We start from the raw sequence: 21,076 nt of genomic DNA, 5'->3' as shown, positions 1-21,076 counted from the left end.
CATATTATTGGGTGCTGTGCGTTCTCAGGCTGACCGAGTAGAAGTGCACCCTTGCGCGGCGCGGACCCGCAGCGGTAGAGTGCGCTCGATAGCAAAGGCAAGAGCAGAGGCGGTAAGCAGAGCGAGGCGGTAGGCAGAGCTGAGGGAGCTGCTGAGGGCATTCGGCGCCCGCTGAGTCGGCAGAAGATCGCGCGAGGGCGGGACGCGAGAGGGCGGGCCACGTGTTATGCATGAAGATCGGGAGATGCCGCAGAAGGCTCTATTTGTGTTGGTTGGGTTGGGGCGACTCTCCTCAGGCCGCCATCTGCTCGCCGTCTTCATCCCTCTCGTCTGTACTACGGCGTCCTAGCCACCCGGTCCTGTCTTTCTTTTCTCTTTACGTTCGTTCAAGAACAGCCACTCATTTACGCCCCCAACACTCTACGTGAATACCATGGACCACTCCGCAGTCGCCAGCAACACAGCCAGAGAGGAGGCGCATGTCCTCGCCGATAAGATGAGGGTGTGTGTTCATTTCATTTCCAGTCTCGGACGTCATCACTGCAGGTTCACTTGGTACGCGACGCCGGGGAGGTCGTGTACGCTGCTTTGCAATGGGAACCAGTCGTGAGCTCGCGTTCTTCCTCCAGTCCTGCATTACAGTTCCGAGCCCGAGCCCTCGAGCTGTCTCGCACAAGCTGCTTGTGAGTGCATAGACAGCGACGAATTCCACACCTCTCGCCTGGGCAGACGGGGTTTTCGCCGTCCTAGGGCAGGACCTAGGCAGCGCCTGATGCTGGTTGAACCTGATACGCGTGGGTGCGCGGGCGCCAGGATCTCACACACCGGCTTCGGGGCTTTGCAGCGTACTCCACAACAGACGGCGGGTTCTGGGAGCTTGGCCGAGTTCAGGACTTTGCCCGATTGTTGGACTGGTCGAATGAGTGCGGGGAACCCACGGACGTCGCCAGGCACAAACAGTTAGGCTCGGCCCTTGGATGTTCCTCGGAATGCTTAAAGTGTCCTTCTAGCGGTGTCCGCTGCAGCGTGGCAGGCTCGACCGTGTTGCATTGCGGTCCATTGTGCACCTGTTGTGATCGGCGAACATTCACTGTAGCTTGACATGGTGTTCTTCGGAAATGCGCGGCCTATTGAATGTATCAGCTGACCTGAATGCATAGATGGATTCGTTCAGAATGGGCGGAGCACCCCCTTCCACGAATAATAGCGGTCCGAAGCCACGCCACGCGCGTTCTCACTCTCGTAATGGCTCGGTTTCTGTCCCCCTCTCTTTCCCTACGCCATCTGTGACGACAACCGATGAGCCTCCTTCCCCTACTCGCACCTCGGTTTCCTCCAAGCGCAGCTCTCATCATCACCGCCGCTCTTCCGTGTCCACTCGTCGGGAGTCTGCCGACATGATGGGCGTTTCGCTGCCCACCATTCCGCAATCTGTCTCTGAAGATAACATCAATCTCGGCGACAAAGACTCTGTCCGTCGGCGGGCATTGTGGGCGTTGGAAGGCAAGACCGATGTGGGATCGTTCTCGAAGGTCGAGATACCAGAATTTGATGCAGATGAGACCAACAAGCGTCCGTTCGAGTTCCGTACGTGTTATCTAATAAGTCACGTAAAAGCTTCCTGACGTCCTATGAAGCCAGCAAGCCGTCGTTCCCACCTGCGCCAAGCAGCAAACGCGAGTCGTTTGGCAAATTCATGGCTTCTGTCTCCTCAAGTGAACAACTGGGCACGCTTGTAGAGGAGGAAGAGGAAGAAGAGGAGCAGGTCCCTGTGTCGGAGTCTCCCGTGGAAGTCACCGTCACCTCGCCGTCACCTGCACCCGCGAGGCGTCGGCCAGCAAGCCTCAACTTGCGCCCTCTGTCTCTTGCAGCTGGTAGCGTCGTGACTGGCGACCTCCCTACCCCGACGCTCACGCCGAGCCCCAGCGCACGCTCCGGCCTGCGTTCGTTGACCCTGGCTTCTAAGCGCCAGTCGCTGAACCTTCCGTCGTCGTCTTCGCCACTGTCAGGCGCCCCTACCCGCCGGCCGTCTCTCAACCTGGACCTGAACACGGAGCGCCAGCAGTCCTTTCGTGGCTCGCAGCTATCGCGACGCTCTAGTATCTCCTACGTTTGCTCAACGGACACACCTTCGCAAACCATGATTGGGCTGCCGACGCCCGAGATGACGCCGACGAGCACATCTTCGCGTACGCACGAGGACATGGAGTCCTTTCTTGCGAGCCGGTCGACCCGGCCCCTCTCGACCAGCGAACAGCACTTTCTTTTTCAGGCCCATGCCACGCTTGTGCAGCGCATTTCGGACCTGGAGCGCGTCCTGTCCTCTCGCAACAGCAGGTCTTACTCGCGCCCCGTTTCCTATGCCTCCGATTCGTCCGCGGTGTCCGCCGTGAGCAGCGAGCCCAGTGACGAGATGCTGTCCTTGATTGCAGACCTGAAAGCGGAGCGCGATGAGCTCAAGAAGGACGTCGATGGCTGGCGCATGCGCGTTAGCGACCTCGACAAGCAGATCAGCCTGTACGCGAAGCGCATCGATGCTGAGCGCCGGGACGCGTGGGTCGCCCGCCAGCGTCTTGGCCTGTTAGAAATGGAGAAGGCTGGGCTTGAAGAATCCCTTCAGGCCAAGACTGCTGATGCCAAGCAGGTAGTCGAAGAGCTTGAGCAAGTCAAGACGGAGAAGACCACTGCGGAGCAGGAGGTCGAGCGGCTGAAGGCGGAGCTAGAGCGCATGTCCACCACGCAGAACGAGTGCGTACGTCTGCAGGGGGAGCTCGACGCGGAGAGGAAGAAGCGGGAGGAAGTTGAGAGGGAGCTGGAGCATGCAGGCCTTATGAACACCCCGCGGCCTTATGAGGTCCCAGTGGCGATGTCGCGGACCATGATGTTCGCCAGGAGCCGCGGCCTCGGTTTCCAGTCGATCGATTCGGAAAGCTCGCTCACCGATGTTGAGTCGGTGGACACCCCGAGGGACAAGTTCGATTTTGGGCTGATGTCTGTGGCGGAGGAAGACGAGGAGACACTGTCTAGCATGTCCGAGGAGGATGAGCTCGCCCGGTTCGAGGACGAAGAGGAGGGCGACGCAGAGGCGTTTCCCCAATCTCTGACCACGTCGTCGTTTGGTTCTCTGGCAGACGACAGTGAGCCGGCGCCTCAGCTAGACGACTCGCAGGTGCCTCAATTGACGCGTTCTCCGTCAGCGACACCGTCGCCCCTGCCGAGTCCCACTCAGCAAACACACTCTCGCCACGCGTCCCTCTCCAAGGCCTGGACTTTCCCGTCGTCGGAGCCTGCTGTCGCGGTGTCTCGTGTCGACGAAATTGACCACTTCTTCGGATGCTTAGAGGATGTTGACAACTCGCCTCCCATGGACTCCCGCCTGCGTTCGCTGGAGAGCGGCAAGACGCTTTTCGCTCAGGCTCTGGCAGAGGCTGACGACGAATTCCCGCCTTTCTTCATCCCTGCTGACGTAGGTGTTGAGGTTGCGCCGGAGTCGCCCAAGCGCGAACTCGATGTCGTCATGGAGGAAGATGAAGAGGAGGATGAGGAAGAGGCTAATGTTGAGGATGAATTTGTCGGTGAAGTCGACGAGGGTGGGATCAAGTTCACGTTCACGATCCCGCCTGAGTTCCGGGTTGTTCAAGAGCCGGAGCTCGCCCCTGCGCCGTCGACCCCTGCACAGAAATCCTCGCCGGCCGCTCAGACACCTGCCGCTGAGGACGCCGACAGCTCCTTCACGTTCCCGCAAATGCGGACGGCGAGTGCGTACCCCTCGCCATCGTCAATACCGCGTCTCGCGTCGGTCAAGATGACTGGTACCCCGAAGTCGCCTGTGCTCTCTACGCGCAATACCAACATCCCGAGTCCATTCCAGACTCCTCCGACGAAGCGTGGTGGAGCGTCGCCGACGTTCATTCCTCAGCCGCGCGTTCAGGCGAGCTCCGCGCACAAGAGCCCGCCCCCTTCCGCCGGGAAGACTGCTTCTTTCATCCCGCAGCCACGACGTGCCTCTCCGACATCTGTCAAGCTCTCTGGCATTCCCGTGATGAGCCCTCTCAGTACGCCCCTCCCCAGCCTGATGTCAGTCATGCATTCTGACGGGGTTCGCGTCTCGTAGACTCTGCCTCAGCATCGACCCGCACTGTCATGACCAAGGCTCCTTCCGCATCTCCTGTTATGAATGGTCATGCCCTCCCCGATACCGAGGATCCCTTCGACTCCTCTCCGTCCTCCGCGCCTTCTTCTCAATCTCCGACCTCTCCCTCCTCCATTATATCCATGTCTCCCACGCTTGCCTCACGACTTTCATTCCAGACCTTGACGAACTTCATACCCATGCCCTCCCTCCCCTGGTCGCCGCGCTCCAGAGCATCCGCCACTGCAGCTGCGGCCGCCGCACTGTGTTTCATCCCGGAGAGCGCGAGCCACTCGAGCTCTCCGAGCGATGCTTCTGTGAGCTCGACTTTCGTGAACGCGCCGCAGCCTGCGCAACCAAGGGCCACGAGGCCTACGCCAAAAGATAAGGCCTTCGTCCAAAGGGAGAAGCAATTGGAGAAGTTGAGGCTCCGGATGGAAGATGAGCGTCGGATACGGCACCAACGTGTCTCTCCTGTCGTTCATGGGAAGACGCAAGGCGCCACGACACACCCTTGAGGTGCGTAGAGATCCTTTCATTGAGTAATAATTCGATGCTGACACCATGCGACCCTCAGCTCTGGTTTTCTTCCCTCGCATCCGCGGACTACTTTGATTCATGCTGTTCATGGTCTCGCATCACCTGGCTTTCAATCGATTGTCACGTCTCGCATCACCCACCCCATACATCCCCCGAACACCCATTCCATTCACGAAAATCCTCATTGTGCCATAACCATCGTTCCCCGTCCTCCCCGTCGTTCAATGCCTTTCCCCTCTGTCATTTATTGGAGCTTGACGCTCCGTCGGTGGCGCGAACCCCGGTCATGGACTTTTCTGTATCTGATGCGTGGTCTTCCGTCCTGTACTACTATGTTTGATGTTCTGCAAGCTGGCACTGTCCTGCAGTTATATGCCTTGGTTATGATCACCCATGCAAGTATTCCTCTTAGCTCTTCGTGTTTTGTTGTGTGCTTTCTCCTTTCGGTGTGCAGGTGTGCGGCCCCGTGGTAATTCCGGGTGTGCGATGGAACCACGGCCTGCGTAAATCACGGGTCTAGTGCATACGTCGTTTGCCAGGGGACGGAGACAACGGACGGTGCGTGTCAATGCGGATGCCCGACAAGGCTGCGGGAACGGCCGCCCGAGCTTCATCCAGAGCTGTTGAACATTTAATTGTGGAGGACGCACAACAGATTCGATGTATATATATGCTCGAAGCCTAGCGCACACAGTCTGCCTCCCGTCTGCCCCACCACGTAACCCACAGCAGGTCCTCGAGCCATGTCCGTCGCACGAGTGGTCAAAGTCGTTCCCGGTCGCACTGTGTTCTTCGTGTGCGATCTACAAGCGAAGTTCAGTATGTGCATCTGTCTCTTCGGTTCTGTGTTACGGTTCATTGAGATGACTGGACGTGTCATGAACAGGACCTGCCATTCATGCCTTCGGCAGTGTTGTTGCAACTGCGACTAAGATGCTGAAGATGGCGAAAGTAAGTTAGGCCTTGCATTGGCGTCGGAATCTCATGAGACGACCTGAAACACTCTGCATTATACTAGGTTCTCGATGTCCCGGTTCTAGTCACAGAGCAGAGTCCACGGTGTATGTATCCGACTGCATCTCGTACCGCTTCAAATCTGATCGTACGCAGCTCTTGGACCGTCTGTCCCCGAGCTGGAGTTCTCGCAGCTTGGACAGCTACATCTAGGGACGGTCTCGAAGTCCGCCTTCACCATGTTTACACCAGAGGTCAGCAAGATCTTGACCGATCGCCAGTTGAGGTCAATTGCGATCTTCGGCATCGAGGTGAGTATCGCCGATGCAGTGGCTCTATGTCGGGTTTGTTGATACATGATATCTGTTAGTCGCACGTCTGCGTTCTGCAGACGACACTCGACCTTCTAGAAGCCGGGTACGATGTTCACGTCATCGCGGACGGCGTGTCTAGCTGCAATGCGGAAGAGGTGCCGCTTGCGCTGGAGAGAATGCGCCAAGCCGGTGCTCAGATAACGACCAGCGAGAGCATCGCTTTCCAGCTACAACGTGAGTGTTTAGAACGGCGCTTCGTCAGATGTATTCGAACTGATGTGAATGTACAGTCGATGCGGCTCGTCCAACCTTCAAGGCATTCTCGTCGGTCATCAAGGATGAGAAGGAGACCACTAAGGAAACCCTTCAGACTTTGCTATCGCCACACACGAAACGGAGCATGCTATGACATGACGCATCGAATCTGGATTGCAGCCAATATAGCCCCTCGTACAGCGTCAAAGACACTCTTGCGCGTTGTGTCTCGTATGTCGCTGATCGCACGGCCGGGGCGTTGGAGTCTTAGGGAGAGCAACGTTCTTGTAGGCTTCGTCACATTGGACGTTCAGACTTCAAGTTTAAGCCTCCCACAATCTGGCCGCTGGGCGTCAGAGATCGAATAGACAATGTAGCATTGTGAAGCAATATAACAACCTTCGATGACCAGGGATGGGGTATCATTCTAGAGATAGTCATGACGAACCAGTGCCCGAAGTGTGTCAGTCAGTGTCCAGCCAGAAAACATCAGCCTAGAAGACCTGTCTCATCCCCTCGAGAGGCATAGTCTCTACCAAAGCTTTTGCCGCATAGCAGTATCCCTGCGGTGACTTGATACCAAAACGTGCATGGAGTTCCTCTCGAGTCACGGGTGCCTCGAGCTCGTACAACGCTCGCACAGGGTACGCGTAAGACGACATACGCCCCGCGTCGAAGTCGTCGTTCCCTACACCACTAAAGTCGTTCAGCTCCCCCGGTACCTTGGGTAGTGTAGTCACAACGACGAACCTACCGTAGGGGATAGTTCGTTAGCGTGACGTCCTTAATGATCATTGATGATTTCGCGTGGATACGTACCGGATGGCACACCGGGGTGAAGACTCGTACAGCCATAGCCTCTGGACCGTGGAGCGCAATTTATACGATCTGAATTCGTGGTTCTTCCTTCGCTCGCGAATCCACTCCACGAATTCTGATTTGATGGCGAGGACCACGTCTGTGTAGATACGCTCTGGCTGCGACGCCTGAGGAGTGGAGGAAGCAGACCGGGATACAGAATTCTAAGAGCGCCTGCGTAGCGCCGGCATCAGGTCAGAGAAGATATTCAATGAAGCTGCGAACTCTGTGGGAGCATGAGACGATCGCCTTGCGATCACCGCCAGAGTAGCGACGAAGTGCTAGTGCCAAATGCGGACGGTTTGTTTGGCAAGAGCTTCTGATCCTAATAAACCCACGTGCCCCAGATCTTGCCACATGAGATGATCGAGATTCGACCCTCACCCGACTGGTCCTCACTGTCTGTACTCTCTAATGCCCATCCGGTGAAGGTGAACACAAAACGCGCCTTATCTCTCTTGTTACGGTTTTGTTGCCGCACCTGACCAAGTCATGTCCGCTTTCACATCATACTATGTCCCGCACGTCATCTACTCGCTAGCCATCACATCACTAGGCATGCACCTCCTCTCACAACGGAAGACCGCCGAGGCCGAACGGTTCCAGCTCGCGGCGCAGCTATCTCTATTAGAACCCACTGCGGCACGACTCCGGTCAGGGGAGCGGATACCTTCGCAGGAGCTCGACAGGATAACGAAGCTCGTGCGAAGTCACCGTGCAGGAACCTCAGAGCGGGAGGAGGGTAGCGGAGAGGAGATCTCGTGGAGAGAGGTGATGTTAGGTCGGAAGAAGGATGCGCGTGAGGCAGTGGAGGAGGCGAGGAGGAAGCGGGCGGAGGAGTGGGATAGGCGAGACTTGGAAGCCGGTGAGCACGCCCGCACCTGCTCATTGTACGGTCTAGTCCTCACCCAGGCTAATTTTCGGGGTTTCCAGTTCAAAAGGAAGTACGATCGTCTGGCTCATAGAATTGAAGAAGGATGCGCTTTGCATACCCTAGCGGTGTTTGCGCTAGACTTCGTCGACGTCGATAAGGAGCACTTTGCTGAATCTCAGAGCCGTTAGGGATCGAGTAACGTGGCTGCCCAAGAATGATATCCATGTGTGCACCAGTGGTTCGACTTATTGCGACAGAGACTTACAGTGACTCGGAGCTGACTGCAGAATCACAATGTACACCGACTTGTGAATGTCTTGCGCCATTCTGTACACCTATGAGGCCTGGATGCTACTTGACAATAGTGCCCAAACTGCTGCCGTGACCGAGTCTGTCGTGTGGATCTCAGAACTTCCCCAGTGCTTGCTGTTGGATTGCGGCGGATGAGAAGAGTAGAGCTTTTTTGTAGTGTATAAGGTTATCTGATAAGATTGGGGATGTCGAGTACGTTGGTGCAAAAAAGGCAATCATTCTGGAAAGTTCTAGGATTGGAAAGCGCTTGGAATCCGGACTGCAGGCCATAAAGTCCTCCAGCCCGCGTCTACAGCCCACACACTGAATCCTCTCCCACCTACCAAAATCCACTGAATGGCCGACGCGCTCAAAGACCAGGGCAACAAGGCCTTCCAGGCCAAAGACTACGATAAGGCGATCGACCTCTTCTCCCAGGCGATCGCCATCGACCCAAATAACCATGTACTGTTCTCGAACCGAAGCGCAGCGAAGGCGGGGAAGCGTCAGTACTCAGCAGCGCTCGAGGATGCTGAGCAGGTGTGTGACATGTAGTGGGTAGCGTAGACCAGCCACTGACGCGTCCGCTTCACAGTGCATCAAGATCAACCCCGCATGGTCGAAGGGGTACGCGCGTAAGGGTGCTGCCCTCCATGGCATCCGCCGCTACGACGATGCCATCGCTGCGTACGAGAGTGGTCTCAAGCTCGAGGACAGCCCAGCGCTGAAGAAGGGTCTGCAGGAGGTCAAGGACGCGAAAGGTGCGCGCACCCGCCATTTCTGCACTCACTTCGTTCTAACACCTACCGATAGCGGCTGACGAGCGCGGAGACGGCGGAGACGCGCTCGGCCTGGGCAAGATGTTCGGTGACCCGAACCTCTTCGGCAAGCTCGCCGGGAACCCTCGCACCGCCAAGCACCTCGCGGACCCCGCCTTCGTGCAGCAGCTCCGGACGGTCCAGGCGAACCCCGGCCTCGCGCAGAATGCGCTCAACGACCCGCGCATGATTGACGTCCTCGGCGCGCTCATGGGCATCGACATGCAGGGCTTCTCGCGCGAGGAGGGCTCGGACGAGCTCCCGCCTGGCGTCACAAAGGCCGAGCCGGAGCCCGCGAAACCGGCGGCACCCCCACCGCAACCCGCCGCGTCGTCGAGCAAGTCGCCGGAGCCGCCGAAGACGCAGGACGTGGAGATGGCGGAGCCTGACGACGAGGACGCGGATGAGGCGAAGGCGAGGAAGGAGGCAGAGGCAGAGAAGAAGCTCGGTGCGGAGGCATACAAGGCGAAGAAGCTGGACGAGGCCGCTGTACACTTCCAGAAGGCTTGGGATACCTGGCCGAAGGACATCACATTCCTCACTAACCTCGCAGGTACGTGACATTCTGCCTGCATGTCCCATGCAGGTATGGCTAACCCGCGCGCACAGCCGCGTACTTCGAACAGGGCGAGTACGACAAATGTATCGAGGCATGTGACAAGGCCGTCGACGAGGGCCGCTCTCTGCGCGCCGACTACAAGCTGGTCGCGAAGGCGCTCGGACGCACGGGCAACGCGTACGCGAAGAAGGGCGACCTAATCACCGCGATCAAGTTCTACAACAAGTCGCTCACGGAGCACCGCACGCCGGACGTCCTCACGAAGCTGCGCGAAACGGAGCGCGCGCAGGCGGAGGCGGCGCGGCTCGCATACATCGACCCGGAGAAGGCGGCGGAGGCGCGCGAGGAGGGCAACGCGCTCTTCCACAAGGGCGACTTTGCGGGCGCGGTCAAGGCGTACACGGAGGCGATCAAGCGCGCGCCGACCGACCCGCGCGGGTACAACAACCGCGCGAACGCGTACACGAAGCTCGCCGCGTTCCCCGAGGCACTCAAGGACGCGGAGGAGGCGATCAAGGTCGACCCGGCGTTCGTGAAGGCGTACATCCGCAAGAGCCACGTCCTCTTCGCGATGCGCGACTACACAAAGGCGATCGAGGCGGCCCAGCACGCGGCGGATGTGGACACGGAGAAGAAGCATGCGAAGGAGATCAAGGACCTCATGACGAAGTGCGAAATGGAGCTGTACAGCCAGCGTGCGGATGAGAGCGAGGAGGAGACGCTCCAGCGGGCGATGCGGGACCCGGAGATCGCGGTATGTCTCCTTTGCTTGTTGCTAAAATGCATGTGCTCATTGCTGACGTCCCACAGAAAATTATGGGCGACCCTATCATGCAGTCCATCCTCCAGCAGGCTCAAGCGAGCCCTGCAGCACTGCAGGACCACATGAAGAACCCGGCCGTGCGCAACAACATCATGAAGCTCATCAACGCAGGAATCATCAAGACACGATAGTCGAGTAGCTGCACGGACTGTACTCTGCATGGTGCTCTCGGGAAGTTCATAGTGTTTGTTTTATCATACCGTACAATATCCTGTATCTATAGACACATCTACATTGCTTCATTGTCTCAACATGAGAGTGTGCGAGGAGAGTCCGGGGCCATTCAAAGTGGTGTTACGTGAAGCTCTCTACAACAAGTTGTCGGGAGGCGAAGCCCACGACCAACCTTGGTATCCGTCGAAAATTTCGAAGGCTTTCTGCTCCTGAGCAATCCTCTTCTCTGAGCTCTGCTTCAGATCGCGCCAGGCTCGCATGCTCTCATGAACCTCGCGCGGATTGCTCAGGCCGGCCACCATCGGCACACTCAGCTCAGCCGCCTTCCTGTACCCATACCCCACCGCGATGTTCACCATCCTACCGTCCCAGTCCGCACAGGCCTCCTCAACCTTTTTCACCGCCTCCTTCAGTTCAGGAGGCGCGGGGTGCCACTTGGGCGGGTTCGGCGTGAGGAGGCCCATGTTGAGCGGGGACGCGGTGAGCAGCTGGCCGACGCGTGCGCGCTCGCGGAGGAGCGGCGCGAACTCGGCGAACGCGCTGTTCTGGAGGGTGAGGTGCGAATAGGAGAGGAGCACGTCGAGCGGCTTGTACGGCGCGGTGTGCAGCACGAGCAGCGCGAGGCGGAGGAGGGTGGGGAGCGGGTAGCCTGCAAAGCAACGTTGGTGAGATGCGACGGCAATAGAGGAGGGCGATGCAGACCGGTGATGCCGATGGCCTTGACAATCCCCTCGTCTTTCATCTTCTGCAGCTCCACGAGGCCATCGAGAACGAGCTGGTCGCCGTCGCCCCAAACCTTGCTCTCCTGGCCATCTGCGAGTCCGTACTTCTCGAGGTTCTCCGGCTTCAGCGCGTCAGTGGGGTGGCCATCTTCGCGTGGGCCAACCTGGGTCGCGACAAATTCGACGTCATGGAGATAGACCGCGTCGAGATAGGTCGTGTTGAGCCGCTTGAGGCTGCGCTGGATGCTGGCACGAAGGGTCGCGGGCGAGTAGTCAAAGTCTGAGCGGGGACTGCCGTAGCGGCCGCATTTGGTCATCTAACGTCCACAGAAGACGGATCAGTGACGTCGTGGCCGACAATGTCGGTGAAATGGGGAGGTTGTGGTACGTACGAGCTTGTATGCGGAGCGGGGGAAGTCGACCTCGAGGGCTTTGAGCGCGGTGCCCAACACGATCTCGGACTCGCCATAGTAGGCGGACGTATCGAACGCGTTCACTCCGTAGCTAGGCGCAAGGTCAGGGTCTCGACGCACGCTGATTGAGTTCGGACGCACCGCAGAGCCAGCCGGACAGTGCGCACGGGCGTGAAGCTGCTGAGGTGCTCGTCCTTGTTGTAGATCGTAGACAGCGCGGCCGCACCGAAGACAATCTCCGAGAGTCCCAGGGAACCGACAGTGCTCTTGGGGTAATATCTCAGCTACACTCACGGCCTCCGCTCAGGCCGGACCTTACCAGCGAAGAGCCGTTCGCAGGGCGATCCTCGTCTTCATCAGGGACGTCGAGGCCAGGCAGAGAAAAGACGGGCTGAGGGGAGTCGAGTTTGATGACCATGGTGCTATACGCGGAGGGCGAGCGCGGAGATGAGGACAAGCTGAACCACCACACATGTCATCTGAGGCCGACGCCGCAGTCACAATGTGCAATCACACTAGCACGTCACGCGCGCGATATGTACAGACAGGCAATGCCAAAGCTGACCAGGAACATTCACAACCATTTCGTACAGCAGACAATGAATCAACTCGAGGCCAGAGCCCGCGCAGCGAAGGGGTCCACTCTCAAAGCTTCTTCCTTTCCCAACTGCAGCAAATGATGCGGATGAGTCGGAGCAGCGCGGCGACAGGGCATGCGGTGGGACACATACCTCTTCTCAAAGTGCTGGTTCACTGTCAGAAGCTTGGTGCCCTCGTTGGGCTGGATGTCATTCCAGGGAGTTGGGTTGTCCCTCGTCCATATGACTGGAAAGGCATCCGATAAGTCACTTTCAAGAACAACCCTCAATCGTGTCAGACTCACCTGTTGGGCCTCGAGCCAGCCGTGTAAGGTACCAGCCTGCACCCAGTACGGCCACTCCCATGACCGCAAAGCTTGACGAGATTCAGTCTTCCGCCATTCGCGGCCAAAAGCACCGACTTACATGGGTGTTGCCTGCAAGCGCAGCTCGCGCGTAAGCCCTCCACTCCCTCGCGACGTAAAAACGACTTACCTCAACGGCAAACCAGTTCTTCATAAACGACTTGCGCAGGTTCGGCGACATGTTGGGCAACAGCAAGATGTAGTTGCGGTAGAGGGCGTAGTGGTCAGAGTCCGCACGTCCGAAGCCCACCGTATTCCGGCCGTCGACTGATTCCCACGGGGACCGACGCGTCCCGTCACGGCACGTGCTTTGCCCAGTCGCCTCTCGGCCGGTCGCAGTGTGACCGCTCTCCCACCTCTGAACCGTCTCCAGACACGGGTGATGCAGCGACGCCATGACAGCATTGATTCACAGCACTGAGAAGTGAGAGAGAAAAATACAAGATCGTCGTATGTTACTGCTACAATAGCGTGGGTTTTGAGGAAGGGGAAGCCTGTACACGTTCCGCTGCAGCACCGAGGAAATGCTATTCGATGTACTGTCCTCAACGGCATTCGCCCTTCTACCGATCATCTTGCAGCCTGCGAGAACTTTTGAACTCGCTTGATTCGACTGGTTATCTCGCTGCGCAGCTCCTTCTGCAGGACTTTCCCACGAGAGGACAGGTCTTCTTGGGAGTCGGCAGCGAGCAGAACCTGGTCAATGAGGGTATACGGCAGCCATGTTGCGGCAGATGTCTTCGGCAGTTCCTGGGCGAGCCGCGCGTCGCTCTGCGGAGAGTTCAGTCAGTCGAATGAATGGAAGTACGGGAAACCCCACCCTTCGCATGAGAGCCAGAACATGATCGAGGGCTGAGTCGAGGTTGTCATACCGTAGACATGTCCTGATTAAGTACTCAGGGTGCTGCGTCTATGGACACCAGTTAGGGTTGCTTGCTACTTGGGGTGTCAGGTACCCACCTCGAGCGTGTGGACCAGCCACGGCGGCGGTGGCGATGCCCTATCGTACTCCAGGATAGTCTCAAGAGTCACCTTACTGTACCTGAAGTCTGTCTCTGATCCATCATGACGCTCCAACGCCTGCCTAAGAAATCTCCAGCCCCGATCCGTGGGTGTACCTGGCCACGAGGAAACTTTATCGGTCAGGAGCCAGTCAGAAGTGTCCTCTGCACTGCTCGCCAGTCATTAGCACCGCATGCGTAGAAGACGAGTGAATGTACCCACACTACAGCATCTGGATTGCGGGCGAGCCGCAGACACTGTCGAGTCAGGTGTCCGAATAGGTCAGTCATGTCCTCCTTGAGGCAGCGAGCAGTAGCCATCGCTACGCTGAAAAGATTGTTCTGGGCCAGTCTCATGATAATGGACGGCGGAGACAGTGTCAATCCTGCGGCCCGTGCGGTCAGTGAGGATGTGCGAGACGCCAGGGGAAATATTTACCGACCTCCGGCAGACAACAACGTGGGGTCCCTCCCGATCAACTCCAGACGAGCGGACAGAAGAGTGTACTCGTACTGCATATCCGACAGGTGCACGATCTCAGCGTCTCGTTTGCCCGCAGAGTAGCGGTTCTCTGGTACATTCCTCGATAGCTTACGTCGCTTGCGCGGCTGCGAACGATCGACCAGCGGTTAGCGAGCCTGCAATGAAAGACGGTCGTCTGCTCACCTCATGTTCGGTTTCTCCCGTCACAGGAAGGACTATCCAGGCGTTCTTCTGATCGATTAGGGCGAGAGCATTCATGCCGACAACATAAGCTTCAAGCTGCAGCTCAGTGAGGCTAACGAAGTCTGACAGGTCGCCGATCAGAGCGCCTAGCTTCCGAGCCCGCTGGTACATAGTGAGTGCGGCTGCAACGCGGAACACAAATCTCGATGAGCACAGGTACCGCGCAGGGAGCTTCCCAGCGATGTTTCTCGTCGACTCACCGTTACGATAGTCGCCTCTGGAGATGTACCACGTATAGAGGATGCGGGAATAGAATGGTCGGATCCGCGGGTCGGCATTCCGGACCTTGAAGGCCAGCGCATCCTCCACCTCGTCCGCCAGACCAGCGAAATTGAACGACATGAGCCGCTTCACAGCATCCTCTTCACACATCCGATAAATGAGCTGACTGATGCACTCCCGTTTTCTGACACACGATCAGCACACACGGGATTAGAACATGAAAGCGAGGACCTACAGCTTCTCATACGGTGTGGAGACAAGCGAGGCGTACGCATCCTCGTAGAGCCCCAAGTCCGTGAGGCCCCGAATGACTCCGTGCCATAAGGACGCGGTGTCTGTTCCAGGCGGCGCGGCTGAGATCGCGAGCTGCGTGAAGGAGACTTCGTGCAGGGTATCCGACGCTGTTTTGAAAAGCCCGGCGGTGTGGAGGTAGCAATCGAACTCAGTCCCAAAGAGCTCCGCGCCGGGTAGGACGGCAGCCAGCGCCTCCGAATCTTCGTCCGATAGCGCGCCTCTAGATCCTGCACGGAGGGTTAGATCACATTATCGATTGACCGGAGGAAGCGATGTGACCCACCGAAGCTACCCGCCAAGCACTCCATGACAGTCGCAGCGTCATCGAGGCGGCCTTCTTCCAGCCACAGACGTCCCTGTACGTAGGTGACGCCAGGAGTCCTCGGGAGCCAAGATAGCATTTCTCGGGCAACTTCATGATACCCAAGGAGCCGCAATGTCTCACAGACTTGAACCTCCAACTTGGTCGCGTGAGACGGGATGACGGACTGAAGTAGGCCCGTAGCGTCGAGGAACACATGGGCCGCCTGGGGCAGCTCGTAGACCGGGCTGCTGTCCTGCGCGAGTAATCTGTGTACGAGCGAGAACGTCGGCTTGAAGCCATAGCGGCGTGCAGAGACATGCATATTGCGCATTCTCAACACCACATCGTCATCATTGCCCGCTCCGTCCGCTAGAAGGGACGGAGAGACGATGTCGCCTGCGGGTTGTCGCGTGATATAACGTAACATCGCTGCGCCTCTGAACACGACCAGTATTTCGCCGAGCAAGGTCGGATCCCAGGTGTGCAGGTCGTCCGCAAGGTAGTAGAGCAGCCCGGCGAGCGATAGAGCCAATTCATACCTGGCCTCGACGCTAGCCGTAACGTAGGACGCGATGGATGCCCTTCGCCACGCCGACACCGCTGGGACAGGAGGTCTGGATTCGGCCAGGTCAGGTTCTGTCTGCTCGGGCTTCACGATCGTCTGGTCGTAGCCCCCAATCGAGTCCATGATCGCACGGATCCCCGCGTCGACATTGCGAATAGCCGACAGACGCATCGTCACCCAGCTCTCCAGGCCTTCGTCCACGTAATCACGGTAATGCATCCTCGCGGCGGAGTCGCTCACCACATCAGCGAACGCGAACGAGAGCTCCTGCTGGAGCATCATAACGAGCTGGTCCTCCAGCTTGCGCATCGTACGAGGGCCCAGCTTCTCCCGCAATTTCCAAATGAGATCGAGGAGCTCGTACTGGCTGTTAATTTCGGACTCCCGTTCGAGGTCCTTGTGCAGCTGCAACGCGAAGTCGCCTGGGACAAGGGTAGCCACGCGTTCCCGTTCGATTACGAGCACGCCGTCCTTCTCGCCGCCCAGCCCAATGGCGAGCGGCCAACGTGCGCTCCTCTCGACCTCGCGGCACCGTGCTATGAAGCCTTCCCAGTCCCGCTTCAGGGCGTTCCAATACTTCGTGTGCTGCGCAGCCCCAGTATGAGGATCTCGTGTTAGTCTGACCGTGCAGCCGACCACTGCGGCAATCTGCTCCGCCACGTTCGTGTACGCAGCCAGCAGCTGGGGAGGAGCTGGTCCCGGTAATGAACGGCACGAGTCGGTGTACTGGTCGATGGCGATCTGTAACGTTAGTGGCGAGAACATCCCGGGTCGCATGATGGCTTCGAAGAACTTGTCGGTCAGGGACCCGGCGGCCAGGAGCAATTCATCGAGATAGGCCGGCGCGAGTTCTATCTCGGAGGGGTAATACGCGGTTTGCCATTGCTGTTCGGCCATGCTTGATTCATCGAAGGCGAGCTCGATCTCTTGGACCATCGACTGGCCTTCTTTGTCCCACAACGTATAGAGGGTCGCATCTTGCACGATGAAATCTGCGAGATGGGCGTGCCCCGTGGTTTTCGGGGCCTCAAAGGTTACCAAGGGCCGCAGGGCAGTACCAGCGCTAGAAAAGAGGTGGAAGAATCCACCAGATGTGGAAGAAGACTCCGTCGGAATGAAGACTAGAACGCAGAGCGTGTTGGTGGTGGGTCCGGGAAACGCGCGGATCAGCTTTTGAGGGTCGGGCGGAAGTAATACAGAAGGCTTAGTCGAGGCCTGGGTCGATCCTGGATCGAGCGTGACGAGTTTGCCAGGGGGAACCGCCGGCAACGTTGTTGAATAGGACACCGCGCCCGAGGGGGTAAAGGAACGGAACGTCCTGTCCCGTGAGAGTGCGTAGAGGTCCCCGACGTCGGTGGGAGGAGGGAAGGACGTCATGGCTACGACCTGGCTGCTTTCTGAGCTTCCGATGCCCTTGCTCGAGAGCAAGTAGGAGAGCCCGGAGAGGGTGCGGGCACCCAGTCTCGTTTCAGTCCAGTGATCTGCTGCTCTCGGGATCAGCCACGCGCATGTACAACAGAAACACGACCCTCACCAGTTGAGGGGAACTGCCCAATCAGATTACTGTCGACACGAAGCAAAGATCCGTCTGGCAGGGCGATAACAGCAAAGTGGATGTCATGCACATGGACGAGGGCGTCGGTGTCCCGGGGCATGCCCTGGATCTCATACTCGCGACACCACAGGTTTGTGTCCTGGGGTTGCCATGACGGGTTGCGGTCACGGACCGGGAGGGCGATGTGGTAGAGGGACGCTGAGGCTGTCACGGCCACGAGAAAAATGCAACCGAACGCGCGTGTGACCGCAGGGTAGGGCAGAATGGGGGAAGGGAAGTCGAATCGGAACGGAGGCATGTCGGAGTGGAGACATACTACTTCGAGGACGCGCCGGCCGTGGGTGAGGCGCAGGAGGACGGGGCCGGTGTCTGGCGCGTGGGCGAGCGCGACATGAGTGGCGTGCTCGACGGGGCAGTTTGCGGGGATCCTGCCGTACGTGTCTGCGACGTCGCGGCGGGTGGTGGGGACGGGGATGGGCTGGGTGGGCGCGAAGAGGGCGGCGAGCGGGGACGCGACGAGGAGACGGTCGTTTGTGGCGGCCATGGGGTGGCCCGTGCGGGGGCGCGGGCGTGAGCTGGGCGGGGCTGGGCCGTGGTGTGGTTGTCTGATGGGCGAGCTGGCGAGCGGGGGAGGCAGGGTGCAGGCAGGCGTCGGAGGCACGGCGAGTGCTGCGAGGGCGCAGACGCCGGGCGCGAACCGTGAATCGACGCGTGCCACAAAGGCGGGCGCTACACGCGCTCATGCGGGAGGCATGCACCGATCTCGATCTTGTATGAAGCAGGCTAAGGCTCAGGCAGCGGCCCTCAGGCAGCCAGGGCACTCTCCACGCAAGGCCCGAGGCGGCTCCCCCACGTCCCCCGAGCGTGCTCAGGCTGTACAGGCTACAGGGACTTCCTCTGTGGGCGCACATCCCACAACCCTGATGCGCCCCTATATAACAGCCATGGACGCAGCCCACCGCCGCCCAGCTCAGCCTCGCATTCCCAGTGTACATAGTTCCCCTTCGCTTTCGCCTTCTATTTCGCCCAGCCATGGACCAGATGCTCGCCTACGACGCCATTCTCTTCCCCGCCGACGAGCGGCCCCCCCACCTTGTCTCCCTCATGACTAGTCCGCTCACTACGCCCATGCCCAACCCGCCCGAGCCATTCCGCTGCGGCCGCATGCCCCACCCCGAGATGTACATGGACTACATCGCGGAGGGCCTCGGGCCTCGTTCCTGGCGATTTCAGGTACGCGATCCTCGGCCGCACCCAGCAGCACTCACCCACTGACGCGCGATCCACAGGTAATCGAAAACCTCGAGGGCATGACCAGAAAATTCGCCACGCCCTACATCGTCTTCTACCCCGTCGTCTCGCGCGACGGCATGCCCTTCCCCCTCAACAAGGGCGTCCGCGAGATCCAGGGCGACAACTACGAGGAAGCCAAAGCCTGGCGTGGGAACCTCGTAGTGGCCAAGTACCGCGACCAGGAATACGCTAGCATGATGGACGCCTCCATGGCCGACTTTCCCATCGTAAAGAACTGGCTCTCCAAGAAGCCTGCGCCATGAAGGTACGCATGCCGTCATCATGAGATCGTCCACAACACACCGCTCACGCAACCTTGACTGATAGACTGCGCGCAGGCCCGGCCCAGGCTTCATTTCGCTACGCCCAAGCGACACGCCTCTATGCCTTCCTTCTTACCTTCCATTCATGGTAGTTTGCACTCGCGTCCCATGTGTTCCCTTGCACACGGACTTTCAGATCGACATTGGCCGTGCAGATCCATCTCGAGTAACGATACATAATTACTATAATCTGTAGATACACGTCGACAGATTGGCTATAATATTTGTACCACCACCCCGGACCCTCAGTTCATATACGCCCGCCTACAGCTCATTTCGCCCGCCCGGCCTCGACCGCTGCTGCGTCCGCTCGTGCTGCTTCATGTCCTCAACCTGCTCGGGAGACCGCCGCGCTCTCGCCTTCTTCGGATCACAGTGCTCTGGAATCGGGCTCTCTGGGTCGATCGGGGGATGCGACACTCGCCCGACTTTGACGTACTTCTTACTATTCGCGTAGAACCGCTTCCACTTCTCGACGCCCTGCGTGTGCAGATGTTCAGTCGTCGAGTCAAAGCGTCCGCCCGGGGGTGCGCTGCGACGCCGTCCTCACCTTCAGCTCGTCCTCGCTTAGCCCGCGAAGGTCATGTGTAAGATGCGTGCTGAAGCACCCGGTCCCGTAGGCCCGTGCGGCATCCGTCCCAGCGCTGCAGCGCGTCCTATCAGCGGGCGAGCTCGGTCGCGGAGCCATAACGTATAGGCTCACAACGTATGGTAGGGGCCGCCTGGGCCGTATGTTAGGCGACTCGGACTAACGTCGAACACATCGCCATCGATCTGCATGTCCGATGAGCCGCTGTAAGCGATTCCCTCTATCCAAATGCTCGCGGGCTTAATTGAACGTACGGCAAGATAGATAGGCTTCGTGTCGTCCGACCCATCAAAGGTCGCGAGCATGCGTTCGGAGAAGAGCCGCTGATTCGTCTGCGGGGGCCGGTGAGCAAAGCGACATACGCGATACGCATGGCCGCGGGGGAAGGGGAGGAAGAGGAAGGAACGGGGGCAAGGCAGGGGAACGGGGAAGAACGGGCACCGCGCGTGCACTGACCGGGATCCACTTCTTGAAATTGGGAAGTTCTTGCTCCCAGAGGAAGCTGCCCGTGATGAACTTGCCGGCAAGGAGGGCGAACACCGTCGCGTAGAGGACGAGCTTGAGCAGGCCCAGACACCCCACCTCCGGCTCACCGGTCGGGTCGGGCTCCTCCGTACCCACCTGCTCGCCCCGCGCGAGCCTCTCGTCCCGCTCCTTCTTGCGTTCGGCCCACGCCGCATGCTCCGCCTCGCGTTTCGAGCGGTACTCGGAATAGCTGGGCCCCAGCACGCTGCGCCATGAGTGGGGGTCATACTGCGAAAGCGAAGAGAACGCACTTCAGGAAGGGGCGATTCGCCTGCTTCGTCGACACCATCCTGTCCGGGAACGCGGGGTCTGGAACCTTGGGGTAGTCATCACGCCTCGGAAAGTCTGGCATGGGAGAGGGAGGCACGTCGGTCTCGTCCGACGTCCGGGTGTCGTGCTGCGCAGGAAGCTGTATACCGTCGCCCTTTCGTGTCGTGCGACTCGAAGACCCCTTAGCCATTATGTTACTGTATGCACAGGTATACCTTCTCGCAATTCAACACAGTCGCAGCCTGTAGCAGAGGTGTGCTTCCAACCACGCTCCCGCCACACCGCGCGCCATATCATATCTCCGTCATGTGATTGGCGGAACCAAAAGCACCTAAGTACCAGAATCCAGATCAAGTTTCAATGACTGAAATGAATTCGAAGATGGGACCACAGACAACAGAACAATTGTCCCCATAAGACAGCGCGCAAGCTAGGATCCGGATCGAGCTAGAAGGCCATTCAGTACACTTCATACACCCGACGCCCTAGTGGCGCGGTCGATCACGATCGTAGCGCTGCACACGCGTCGATGGGAGCACACCTGCCCGCGCAGCTCAACATGGTACAAAACATCGTGATACGATTCGTATTAGCGAGTAACAACCCCTAGCGATGTAAATAAGAGGTACGTAGTATAGTATAGAGTACAGATGTATAGAGGGGATTGGAATACCAAACGTGCACGATGGGCTCGTACAGCACGCCGTGCAGCCAGATCGTCTTTGGTTAAAGGGAGAA

General features: G+C 58.6%; 11 protein-coding genes across 11 annotated transcripts; 6 read left to right on the top strand and 5 right to left on the bottom strand.

Moving 5' to 3' along the window:
* Positions 1-1,160: 1,160 nt before the first annotated feature.
* On the top strand, positions 1,161-4,114 carry C8Q71DRAFT_698302 (uncharacterized protein; the record flags this gene model as incomplete). The annotated part of the gene is made up of 2 exons (XM_047920012.1): positions 1,161-1,587; positions 1,638-4,114. 2 exons carry the CDS (start codon positions 1,161-1,163, stop codon positions 4,112-4,114), a joined length of 2,904 nt encoding a protein of 967 aa, XP_047784529.1.
* A 688-nt stretch (positions 4,115-4,802) lies between these two features.
* On the top strand, positions 4,803-5,280 carry C8Q71DRAFT_11327 (uncharacterized protein). Its single transcript, XM_047916340.1, has one exon. It carries the CDS (start codon positions 4,897-4,899, stop codon positions 5,143-5,145), a length of 249 nt encoding a protein of 82 aa, XP_047784528.1. The 5' UTR covers positions 4,803-4,896; the 3' UTR covers positions 5,146-5,280.
* A 24-nt stretch (positions 5,281-5,304) lies between these two features.
* C8Q71DRAFT_11297 (Isochorismatase hydrolase) lies at positions 5,305-6,799 on the top strand. The gene is made up of 6 exons (XM_047916337.1): positions 5,305-5,491; positions 5,559-5,623; positions 5,691-5,733; positions 5,783-5,937; positions 5,997-6,174; positions 6,231-6,799. Exons 1-6 carry the CDS (start codon positions 5,416-5,418, stop codon positions 6,347-6,349), a joined length of 636 nt encoding a protein of 211 aa, XP_047784527.1. The 5' UTR covers positions 5,305-5,415; the 3' UTR covers positions 6,350-6,799.
* On the bottom strand, positions 6,690-7,184 carry C8Q71DRAFT_697403 (uncharacterized protein; the record flags this gene model as incomplete). Its single annotated transcript, XM_047919968.1, has 2 exons — positions 6,690-6,945; positions 7,015-7,184. Coding segments are annotated over 2 exons (426 nt in total), but the record flags the coding sequence as incomplete, so codon positions are not given.
* Positions 7,185-7,420: 236 nt separating this feature from the next.
* C8Q71DRAFT_729761 (uncharacterized protein) lies at positions 7,421-8,410 on the top strand. The gene is made up of 2 exons (XM_047922050.1): positions 7,421-7,918; positions 7,987-8,410. The coding sequence occupies exons 1-2, from the start codon at positions 7,546-7,548 to the stop codon at positions 8,016-8,018; spliced, it is 405 nt and encodes a 134-aa protein (XP_047784525.1). The 5' UTR covers positions 7,421-7,545; the 3' UTR covers positions 8,019-8,410.
* An 83-nt stretch (positions 8,411-8,493) lies between these two features.
* Positions 8,494-10,679, top strand: C8Q71DRAFT_729756 (chaperone). Its single transcript, XM_047922049.1, has 5 exons — positions 8,494-8,758; positions 8,814-8,979; positions 9,032-9,589; positions 9,646-10,349; positions 10,406-10,679. Exons 1-5 carry the CDS (start codon positions 8,576-8,578, stop codon positions 10,547-10,549), a joined length of 1,755 nt encoding a protein of 584 aa, XP_047784524.1. The 5' UTR covers positions 8,494-8,575; the 3' UTR covers positions 10,550-10,679.
* Positions 10,680-12,201, bottom strand: C8Q71DRAFT_729753 (NADP-dependent oxidoreductase domain-containing protein). The gene is made up of 5 exons (XM_047922048.1): positions 12,047-12,201; positions 11,869-11,993; positions 11,707-11,818; positions 11,295-11,631; positions 10,680-11,241 (listed from the first exon to the last, which is right to left on the bottom strand). Exons 1-5 carry the CDS (start codon positions 12,143-12,145, stop codon positions 10,727-10,729), a joined length of 1,188 nt encoding a protein of 395 aa, XP_047784523.1. The 5' UTR covers positions 12,146-12,201; the 3' UTR covers positions 10,680-10,726.
* C8Q71DRAFT_729750 (uncharacterized protein) lies at positions 12,202-12,908 on the bottom strand. The gene is made up of 5 exons (XM_047922047.1): positions 12,801-12,908; positions 12,732-12,742; positions 12,611-12,681; positions 12,459-12,552; positions 12,202-12,394 (listed from the first exon to the last, which is right to left on the bottom strand). Exons 1-5 carry the CDS (start codon positions 12,849-12,851, stop codon positions 12,373-12,375), a joined length of 249 nt encoding a protein of 82 aa, XP_047784522.1. The 5' UTR covers positions 12,852-12,908; the 3' UTR covers positions 12,202-12,372.
* Positions 12,909-17,794, bottom strand: C8Q71DRAFT_729746 (nucleoporin Nup120/160-domain-containing protein). Its single transcript, XM_047922046.1, has 10 exons — positions 17,318-17,794; positions 15,198-17,267; positions 14,856-15,141; positions 14,599-14,804; positions 14,339-14,520; positions 14,115-14,280; positions 13,895-14,057; positions 13,631-13,841; positions 13,491-13,580; positions 12,909-13,441 (listed from the first exon to the last, which is right to left on the bottom strand). The coding sequence occupies exons 1-10, from the start codon at positions 17,634-17,636 to the stop codon at positions 13,241-13,243; spliced, it is 3,894 nt and encodes a 1,297-aa protein (XP_047784521.1). The 5' UTR covers positions 17,637-17,794; the 3' UTR covers positions 12,909-13,240.
* A 294-nt stretch (positions 17,795-18,088) lies between these two features.
* On the top strand, positions 18,089-19,196 carry C8Q71DRAFT_729744 (uncharacterized protein). The gene is made up of 3 exons (XM_047922045.1): positions 18,089-18,571; positions 18,628-18,896; positions 18,959-19,196. Exons 1-2 carry the CDS (start codon positions 18,371-18,373, stop codon positions 18,892-18,894), a joined length of 468 nt encoding a protein of 155 aa, XP_047784520.1. The 5' UTR covers positions 18,089-18,370; the 3' UTR covers positions 18,895-18,896; positions 18,959-19,196.
* C8Q71DRAFT_729736 (cytochrome b5) lies at positions 19,197-20,673 on the bottom strand. The gene is made up of 6 exons (XM_047922044.1): positions 20,320-20,673; positions 20,000-20,258; positions 19,798-19,875; positions 19,658-19,728; positions 19,505-19,598; positions 19,197-19,434 (listed from the first exon to the last, which is right to left on the bottom strand). Exons 1-6 carry the CDS (start codon positions 20,526-20,528, stop codon positions 19,219-19,221), a joined length of 927 nt encoding a protein of 308 aa, XP_047784519.1. The 5' UTR covers positions 20,529-20,673; the 3' UTR covers positions 19,197-19,218.
* Between the last annotated feature and the right edge of the window lie 403 nt (positions 20,674-21,076).

The sequence above is a fragment of the Rhodofomes roseus genome, assembly GCF_022264815.1.
Source record: "Rhodofomes roseus strain CIRM-BRFM 1785 chromosome Unknown C8Q71scaffold_1, whole genome shotgun sequence".
In the NCBI taxonomy this organism is placed as follows: Eukaryota; Fungi; Basidiomycota; class Agaricomycetes; order Polyporales; family Fomitopsidaceae; genus Rhodofomes; species Rhodofomes roseus.
The sequence above is the reverse complement of the archived record's forward strand: the minus strand, read 5'-3'. Positions and strand labels throughout refer to the sequence as shown.